Source organism: Lathamus discolor, chromosome 1, assembly GCF_037157495.1.
Source record: "Lathamus discolor isolate bLatDis1 chromosome 1, bLatDis1.hap1, whole genome shotgun sequence".
In the NCBI taxonomy this organism is placed as follows: domain Eukaryota; kingdom Metazoa; phylum Chordata; class Aves; order Psittaciformes; family Psittacidae; genus Lathamus; species Lathamus discolor.
Window position 1 is genome coordinate 164162336 of NC_088884.1, and position 9695 is coordinate 164172030.

Consider the following 9695-nt stretch of genomic DNA (forward strand, 5'->3'; position numbering starts at 1 on the left):
GGATAAATCTCATCCTGTCATCTTTTTCCCTAGCAAACTTCCTCCTGCAGCCAGGGCAAGGCTTATGTTAGAGCATGGATCATTCACACACCAGGGCAGGAACAGCCTCATGGGACAGCATCCCTCTGAAATCCATCCCCAGGGATGGGCTGGTCATAGATCCAGAGCTGAAAATTCCCACATTCCCAAACCTCCATGTCCCCACTGGTACCAGCCCCTCATCTCCACCCTCACCCCCCTCCAGTTTAACCAGTACAACCACCACAGCCCCGCTTCTCACCAGTCTCGGTTTATTACGAACACCGAAGGGGCCGTGGCCCCGGGACGGGTGGGGATGAGCAGTGGGTGCAGGGCTGGTGGGGATGGCAGTGTCAGAGGTGCCCATGGCAAGAGGTGTCACCTTCAGTCCCACAACCCAGCTACTGCAGGTTTGGAGGAAACAGCAGCAGGAAAACAGCTCCCAAAATCCAAGAGGGGAGGAAAATATTCCGGGCACATCCCCAACCTGCTGCACATCCGCTGCTTGGAGCCATCCTCTCCCTCCAGCGTGGGCCAGAGATGGGGACAAGGCAGAGAGCAGTGTGGCCTCATGGGTTTCATGGGATGGATGACAACGCTCTGCTGCCAGTGACACCTCAGTGTGGGGAAGCCACAACACAGCCCCACGCCACGTCCACTGGTCTCAGGCATCTGAGCCACATTCTGCAGGGTCTCTGTCCCACCTGCAACATCTTTTGCTCCAAGCTGGGGCATGGAATGGAGGATACATAAGACCCCAGCTCCATAGTGTGTAGATAGTGCTACTATAGACATTAAATAGTACCTCTTGTGCACAACACACGTACATACACACACACGTGTTCCCCTTGTCCCTGTGGGGAAGGGAAGGATGTGCTCCTCCGCACCGCAGCTGCACGGACACAGTGGAGCAGCCTCAGGGTGACCATCACGATTTCCCAGGGGCTGGCTGGACCCTGCTCTGCTCCAGCCTCCCCAGCCAGCCCCTCTGGGGACCAGGATGCTCCCAGCCTGTCCTCACAGGGAGAATGGGGAGAGCCTGACACACACATACACACACAAGGACAGGTGGGAGTAGGGCCTGCCTCGGGCTCCACTGCTGCCCCACTCCACCAGAGCTCCTGCCCCCACAACACAACCCTGTTCCTGGAATTAAAGCTGCTGCCTCCGGGAGGATCCTCATCCCTGTCCCTTCCCTCTCCTCTCGCCTGGGGCCAGGATCAAACATCAGTCATCTCGTCCTCCAGCTCAGCATCATCCGTCTCCCCTTCACCCTCCTCCTCTTCGTCCGATGTCACGTCGGCGTCGTCGGCTTGCGCCAGGCACTTGGGGCAGGAGCAGGTAAACAAGTAGTTCTCCCTGGAAGAAGGGAGGGAAGAAGGCAGAGTGATGGTGATGAGACAGGGACAACCCCAACCCTGCTGCTGGGCAGGGCAGGAGCAGCCAGGAAGGGGTTAAGTATGTTAAAGCCAGAGGAGTTCACTCATGCTGGGCTGGGTAGGGTGGAGGAAGTCTGGGTGAGAGGGGGGCATCTCAGCCCTGCAGGGTGATGGGACATGGGGATGGTGACCATCAGCAGGAGCCCCTATGCTGGAAGGGCAGAGAAGGAAAAGGAGGGTGAGAACAGCAAGGGTCTGCAGGAGGGGTGCAAGCCTGCAGAGAGAGAGGGACAGAGCCCAAATGCTCAGTCCCTGAGGCTACAACACAGAAGAAGGGAATGGAAGGAGCCTGAAGCACCAAAAGCACCACATGCAGCGTGCACACCCTGCCATGAACACACCAGCTTGCACAGCCACACAGCAGGGCACACACATGGCCCCGAGGTGGGAATGGAGTCTTGGGGGGCTAAAAGGGGTGCAAAGGGGGTCCCACATCCCCCTGGGCTCCTCCAAGCAGCCATACCTGAGTATCTTGTTGCGGCTGTGTCTGCTGCGCTCCCGCTGGCAGCAGTCTAAGTAACTGATGCAGATTTCCTGTCAGCAGAGAGAAACGGATCAGGCTGAGAATCCCAGACTCATAGAGTGGTTTGGGTTGGAAGGGACCTTAAAGCTCATCCAGTCCCAACCCCTGCCACAGGCAGGGACCCCTTCCACTGGAGCAGCTTGCTCCAAGCCCCTGTGTCCAACCTGGCCTTGAGCACTGCCAGGGATGGGGCAGCCACAGCTTCTCTGGGCACCCTGTGCCAGCGCCTCAGCACCCTCCCAGGGAAGAGCTTCTGCCTAAGAGCTCATCTCAATCTCCCCTCTGGCTGGTTCAGGCCATTCCCCTTGGCCTCTCTCTACAGGCCCTTGTCCCAGGCCCCTCTCCAGCATCCTTGTAAGCCTATAAACCCAAAGCAGAACAATTTGACCCAGTCCCTCTCCAAGTCAGGCAAAAACACAGCATCTGGTAGACCCTCCATGGGATGAGGTGTGAATTCCTCTGCCAGGACACCACCAGAGACAGGAGGTGCAGGGCTAGAGTCCATAGGGGGTGTAGGGGACACAGGGATCCTCTCCCAAAGGGAGACCAGCCCAGGTTCATCCAGACCCCACTGTCTCACCTCTCCTGCTTCGATGTCCTCCAGAGCTGTCAGATGCAGGAGGAAGTTGTTTTCTGGGAAGGATGTCTCGGCATTGGGGATGCAGCTGTGGTTACCTGTGGGCAAGATGGGACACAGCTCTGAGGGTGGCTCCAGAGGAAGAGGAAGGCAGAGGCAGTCAGGACTGTCAACTCACATGGCACTATCCACTCACACTATGGGTCCAGCAGGACAGGGTGCTGGGCCAGGGCTCTCCCTAAGAACCACAAAACCCACTGTCCTGGATCACACCTGGGACGCACAGCACCACCTCTGCCTCTAGGTGCTGAGGGAAGGATCCTGTCCCAGCAGCCAGTCCCCAGGCCCTGCTCATCCCTGCTCTGCCTTTGACACTGAGGAGCAAAAGACAACAGCTCCAGGTGCTGGGACATTCCCTCCTATATCCCCGTGGGGCAGCCAGAAAAGATTCCCTCCTGTAACAGGTTCACCCAGCTCCATTTCGCTTGGACAAGGCTGGAGACGGTCTCTTTGCTAACTGCATACGTGGCTCCCAGAGGCAACATGGCATCCAAGGCCATTCAAGCCAGGACAGAGCTAGGTGAGATGCCAGGAGACTCCAGGAGAGCAGGCAGGCCCTGGGCAGCTCCCATCCCATCCCATCCCACGGATGGGAATCACAAACCCCTTCTCCAGAGGCTGTTAGGAAGAGGTGGGCCAGCCCAGGACATCTCCCTCCTCACCAGTTTTCCTCCCAGTCCTTGTGTTACTTACAGCAGCTCTGGAGCACGTAGAGTCCTGATCCCTCACAGTTGAGGAACTCTCCTGACTCTGCAGCAGAGAGAAGAGGGTCAGAGCTTTGCATGGGCCACGCTGCCCACAAACTTGGACCTGCCCAAGGCAGCAGGCATGGACCAGGGGGAATGGGATTTCCCAGTACCCACTGAGAACCTCTCCTGGTCCCTGAATGCTGGGAAGAGTCTCCAGCTCACCCTTCTCAATGTCCTTGTAGAGCTGGTCGATGAAGGCATCCAGCTCCTCCCGCTGCAGCATGGGGAGATCCAGAGCATCACAAGCATGTACCCACTGGCTCAGGGAGCTGTTGGGAAGCAGGGGGACACTGTTACAGTCCCACAGTGCTGTCACTACGTGGTGGGACCTCGCAGCGGGGATTTAAGGGTTAAACTCATGGCTCTGAGTGGCCAAGGTCTTCCAGAGGGACACAAAAGGGTTGGATGCAGCCAAGATGAAGGAGTGCTTTTAAGTTTGCCTCTGCACTCCCCTCTTCCATCTGAACTCAGCCATCACTAGGTAATGGACTGAGACTGCACATTCTCTCCAAGACGCATCTCTGCACCCAGAAAACCCCATTACCTTGTTCCTATGCCTTGGCCATTGGTCCCAACGAGGGCAAAGAGGGATCGAAAGCCTTCTGGAGTGAACCACTAGAGAAGGGAAATGAGAAAGCAGCTGACGCCAGACCAGCCTGAAGCAGCACCCCAGTGAGTGCCTCAAATCCCACAGGGAAGCTTTGGGGGAAGCAAGGAATGGGGAGTGTCCCGGGGGAAGCTCTGGCCAGCCAGAGCATCCTGCCATAGGCTATTGAGGATGCAGCTCAACTCACCCTACTGAGATGTTCATCATAAAGTGCTTCAGTGAAGAGCAATCGCAGCAGCTCCAGCTGGCCCTGGCAGGACATGGCAACAAAAACCATCAGGGTGGGGAGAGGCTGCTGAGTGTCACACCCAGGCTGACAATGAGCCCAGCACAGGCCACAAGGCTCAGGAGTCAGTGGGGCTCCTCATCCTGGCCGAGGCTGCTGCCCTCAGAGCAGCAATAGCCACTCATTTTAGCAGCATCACCTACTCAGCAACTAAATACCACCCTTTGCCATCCCACAGCAAACATCACCACAGGAACGAGCAGCGTGTCCCACTGAAGCACCACAAGCCCAAAGCCCTCTAAGAAACCCATTTTCTGTCAGCTCAGCCAGCCCCTAATGGAAACACTGGAATTCCCACTTTAATCCTGGGATTTCCAGTGTCTCCCATCCCAACTGTAACAGGGCTTGCAGACACAGGCAGGGAGACAACAGGCTCAGGGCCTGAACACATCCAAAAGTTACCAGAGTCTTACTTTAAATTTGTCCCCCAGCAGCTTGTGCACAATCTCCTCCTCTTCATTTGCTGTCTTATTGCAGAACTGGGAGAAGGTCTTGATCCACCACTCCTTGTCTTTAGCCTGACAAAGGAAGCAAGCAAAGGGATGGCTTTCACTCCCAGCCAGGAGAAAGGGAGGAGAAGACACACCCCTGAGCTCAGAGGTAGCCAGTTGCTACCAAGAGCCACCAGAAGGAGTTGCATGGTGGTAGTTTATTGTCAGAATAAACACCAAGAAAGCCAAAGAAAGAGAGTCAAAGGGAAGCTTCAGTTCTGACTATTTTGGTATGGGAAAAAGGACCTGCTTGGCTCAGGACAGAGGAACCTCCTTTGCTGCTGCTGTCTCCATCACCAGGGAGCACTAGATGTTGAAATCTATTCAAGCAGGACCACCCCAGTCACCAGAGTCACCCAGTCCTTGGGAATAACAGTCACAATGGGATGAGGAAAGCACACACTGGCAGCTGTGGCTCAAACTGCAACGTACCTGTTTGATGGTGGCGACCATGCGGGCCATCAACATGATGCTGGAAGTCTCTGGTGGATAATGCATGTTTCTGAGGGATAAGAATGAAGAAAAGAGATGAGCAGATCAATGCTGGTATGGAAATAAGACAGAGGGAGGCAGAGGCAGCTGCCATCCATGTGGCCAGGCCTGCACTTGTGTCACACCAATGTGCCCAGTGCTGCATTGCCACATGAAGATCCAGCACTGCTTAGGGTGAGGAGAAGCCTGCACCCACCTGCCTGCTCTAACAAAATAATCCCATATCATCCCACTAAACTACAGCCTGGTCCCACACAAAGCCCAGGACAGCAGCAAGAGCTGGGGTTAGTGACAAACTTTGGCTCAGGGATGTCACTTCTCCCCTCTGTGCCTATTTTGCCATCTACAAGCAGGGACAGCAGTGTATGTACCCATAGGGGTGCTACAAGGAAGATCTCCCAGAGGCTGGAGATCTTCAGGAGCAAGGCATGCACAGCTCTGCTTTGCAGCTATTTAACCAAAAGAAAAACAAGAGCTGCTCAGCCACGGGTCCAAACCCTTGTGGTGCCAACACAAATACACCTGTGGCCACCACCACTCTCCAGCCACCCCGTGCAAGGATGCAAAGCAAGGATGGTCCTCAGCCCTGGTCCCATCAGCATCACCCAGCCCAGGAGAGCCACCTCCTCTGCCCAGGGAACCACAGGCAGGTTGATCCCCTACCTCCATGCCTCCTGCAGCTTGTTGAGGGGGTGCGTGGGGTCATCACGGGACGGGCCAAGGCAGAGGACATGGTGGTACTGCTCCAAAGCGGCCTGCCTGCATTCAGCACTGCAGTACGTCACCTAGAGCAAAGGGCACAGCGGCCAGCATTGGCTATGGAAGCAAGGAAAGGGGGTCCTAGGCCCAGCTCTGCCCTTTCCCTGAGCATCTGGGCCCCAGCTCTTTAGCCATCGCGATGCAGAAGGGAAAGACACCATCCCAGGGCAGCACAGGTGCCTGGATGGATGCTGTGAAGGAGTCAGTGAGCCCAAGATGACCACGGCAGCCCCATACCTGGCATCGGGGGCACTGCTGGTGAAGGTCTTTCCGGATGCTGCACTGCTCCGGGTGAGGCAGCACCAGGGAGCTCTTCCCCAGCAGCCGCTGAGCATTTTCCTCTGCTGTCTCCAAAGCCCGCAGGCAGTGATCACAGGCTGTGGGGAGACAGCAGGGATGGATGTCACATGAGACCACAGCCTTCCAAGAGAGAAGGGGCCAGAGTCCACGGCAAGACAGTGCAACCAGTACCAACACAATCAGGAAGTCAGAGAAGGCTCCTGAAGGGGAGACCTGAGAGCAGCTCCAGTGCCTAAAGGGGCTGCAGGAAACCTGGAGAGGGGCTTGGGACAAGGGCCTGTAGGGACAGGCCAAGGGGAATGGCTTGAACCTGCCCGAGGGGAGACTGAGATGAGCTCTTAGGCAGAAGCTCTTCCCTGGGAGGGTGCTGAGGCGCTGGCACAGGGTGCCCACAGAAGCTGTGGCTGCCCCATCCCTGGCAGTGCTCAAGGCCAGGTTGGACACAGGGGCTTGGAGCAAGCCGCTCCAGTGGAAGGGGTCCCTGCCGGTGGCAGGGGTTGGAGCTGGGTGAGCTTTAAGGTCCCTTCCAACACAAACCAGGCTGGGATTCTATGACTCTATGACCATCCCCAGGCAGGAAGCACCAGTCTCTTACCATTCCCTCCATGGGAATGCCAATTTCTGCTGCAGTTTAACACACACACCTCCATCCCTCATCTGCTACCCTGTAACACTGGGAAGTGTTTAAGAGCTCTACAACCACAAGTGTCCCCATGCTGCTGACCTGCACTGGAGCTCAGCAAGCAGCAGGGTGCAGGTACAACAAAAAAGTTTAAAATCCTTGTTTTTACACCCCTTGGTTTCTGTGCTGGTGCCTCTGGAGAACGCTGGCACCTTCGCGGGCTCCATTCTGCAGTGCTGTGATTGGGATTAGCAATCCCTGTTCCCCCAGAGACGATGCCCAATGGCGGCACACGGCGCTTCCCTCCAGGGCTGATGGGTGCCACCATCCCTCAAACCACCCCACAGCATCACAGGATCCCAGAGTGGTTTGGGATGGAAGGGACCTTAAAGCTCCTCCAGCTCCAACCCCTGCCCCGGGCAGGGACCCCTTCCACTGGAGCAGCTTGCTCCAAGCCCCATCCAACCTTTCCAACCGCTCATTTAGCACAGAGGCAGGGGTGGCAGCAGGGCCACCTCCTTAGGGATGCCAAGCCAAACCCAAACCCTCTCCTTACGAACCAGGCAGCTCCTTCGGGACGCTGCAGTCCCCCCCCAGGGCCATGCCGCTCACCTCGGTAGTTGTACAGAGCGTTCCAGAGGAACTGGGACGACACCACCGGCTTCTCCACGAAGACCGTTTCCCCTTTGCGGATGCTCTTGGTGGCGAACAAGCCTTTCCCCTGCCGAGGGAGACGCGCGGCTCAAGGGGATGCGCCCAAAGCCGGAGCCCACCCCCGGCCCAGCCTCAGGGGAGGCTGCCGCTGGTTCCCCCCTTTCCATCCCCGTAACTGCCCCTTGCCGCAGGCTGAGGGAAGGGAAAGGAAGGGAAGGGAAGGGAAAGGAAGGGAAGGGAAGGGAAGGGAAGGGAAAGGAAGGGAAGGGAAGGACCCCGCAGCGAGGGCTCGGCCGGGCTCACCTTGGCGCTGCTGATGAACCGCGCCTCCGCCGCAGCCCCGGCCCCAGCGCGGCTCCCCGGCACCGCGCCGCACACGTCCCCCGCCGCGGCGGCCATCTTCGGGCGGCGACTTCCCCGCTCTGACCCGCCGGGGCGGGCAGCGCCTCTTCCTTTTCCTCCTCCTCCTCCTTCTTCTTCTTCTTCCTCCTCCTCCGTCCCCCTCACCCCACACGAAGATGGCTGCCGGGCCCCCTCAGGGCTCCGCGCCTGCCATCACCCGCCTCAGCCCCGGGGCTTCGGGGGGCTGGCCGCCATCTTAGCCCTCCCCTCAGCCCACCGCCGCCGTCCGAAAACAGCGCTAAAAAGCCCCGAACCGGGGCTGCGGCGCTTCCAAAGCCTCGCGAAAATCCAAGCGGAGTTTTGCTGCCTCTTCCCTATTAATTATGAGTTATTTTAAGAGTACAGACGTGTGAGGAACAGCCTCTGTATCCCTGTCAGGCGGGCGTGCCAGGGGGGGTCCCTCTCACAGCGAGGACTCAACGCCAGCAGCCCCTGCGCACCCAAACCTGCCCCGGCTTTCCCCAGCAAAACCTCGCCAACGCGCTAATGTCCCCGCTGCCCGCTCGCTCCCTCCGGCTGGGCGGTCTGCAAGCGCCCCGATGCGGGTTTACTTGTATTTATCCACGCAAAGGGCCGCTCAGCCCCGTCCATGAGGCAGGCGGGCCGCCCCGCGCTCGGCGCTGTGCGGTCACTAGGTGTCAGTGGCGGCCCTGCCACCGGCATCAGCGCCGCAAGCTCCATGGCCGGGCCGGCAGCGCCGGAGGGAGCAGCCCCAGAGCGGGGCATGGCCCCGGTGTCAAGGGACAGACAAAGCCCCCCCACCCCCACCCCGGACACCTTCATTTTGGGGTCTGGGCCCAGTGAGCCCAGCAGCGGGTGTGCAGGGTGCAGCTCCAGCGGGCAATGGGGGTAAATGAGGACCTAGACAGCGGTGGAGCAATGGTACCGTAAGGATGCTGTCACATCCCCGGAGCTGTGTCCTGCTCAGGGCAGCAGCACGAGAGGGACGTGGAGCTGCTGGAGTGAGGGCAGAGGAGGCCATGGAGATGCTGCGAGGGCTGGAGCAGCTCTGCTCTGGAGCCAGGCTGAGAGAGCTGGGCTGGGGCAGCCTGGACAAGAGAAGGCTCCTGAAGGGGAGACCTGAGAGCAGCTCCAGTGCCTAAAGGGGCTGCAGGGAACCTGGAGAGGGGCTTGGGACAAGGGCCTGTAGGGCCAGGCCAAGGGGAATGGCTTGAACCTGCCCGAGGGGAGACTGAGCTGAGCTCTTAGGCAGAAGCTCTTCCCTGGGAGGGTGCTGAGGCGCTGGCACAGGGTGCCCAGAGAAGCTGTGGCTGCCCCATCCCTGGCAGTGCTCAAGGCCAGGTTGGACACAGGGGCTTGGAGCAAGCTGCTCCAGTGGAAGGGGTCCCTGCGCGTGGCAGGGGTTGGAGCTGGATGTACATGCCCATCCTGCATGTACAGGATCAGGCCATTAATGCTCCCCTATTGCTCTTCGGCCATCTCAGCCCTTGGGCACTGTGATGGGGCTTTGAGATCAGCTCTGCTTTGAGCAGAGGTTGGATGCAACAGCCCACAAAGGTGCCCCTCAGCCAGAGCCATTTCCTGATGCAATCTGTCTGCTGTGCTCCTTTGGCTTCTATGGCCATACTGCTCATAACGACGGCAATCACACCCTGACTCCTCTCTCCTTTAATGACTGATGTTGGCACCTGGATCTATTTAATTTCATTACCTGGATGCCAGTTCTGCGTGTGTTTAAGGCTTTAAACCCCGTGG

At 58.3% G+C, this 9695-nt stretch overlaps 1 protein-coding gene across 1 annotated transcript; it reads right to left on the minus strand.

Annotated features, from left to right (window-relative positions):
- Nucleotides 1-273: 273 nt before the first annotated feature.
- Nucleotides 274-8596, minus strand: SMYD5 (SMYD family member 5). Its single transcript, XM_065662413.1, has 13 exons — nucleotides 7881-8596; nucleotides 7536-7644; nucleotides 6239-6378; nucleotides 5906-6027; nucleotides 5183-5252; nucleotides 4673-4777; nucleotides 4161-4223; nucleotides 3911-3981; nucleotides 3529-3635; nucleotides 3311-3367; nucleotides 2561-2655; nucleotides 1921-1991; nucleotides 274-1377 (listed from the first exon to the last, which is right to left on the minus strand). Exons 1-13 carry the CDS (start codon nucleotides 7974-7976, stop codon nucleotides 1239-1241), a joined length of 1245 nt encoding a protein of 414 aa, XP_065518485.1. The 5' UTR covers nucleotides 7977-8596; the 3' UTR covers nucleotides 274-1238.
- Between the last annotated feature and the right edge of the window lie 1099 nt (nucleotides 8597-9695).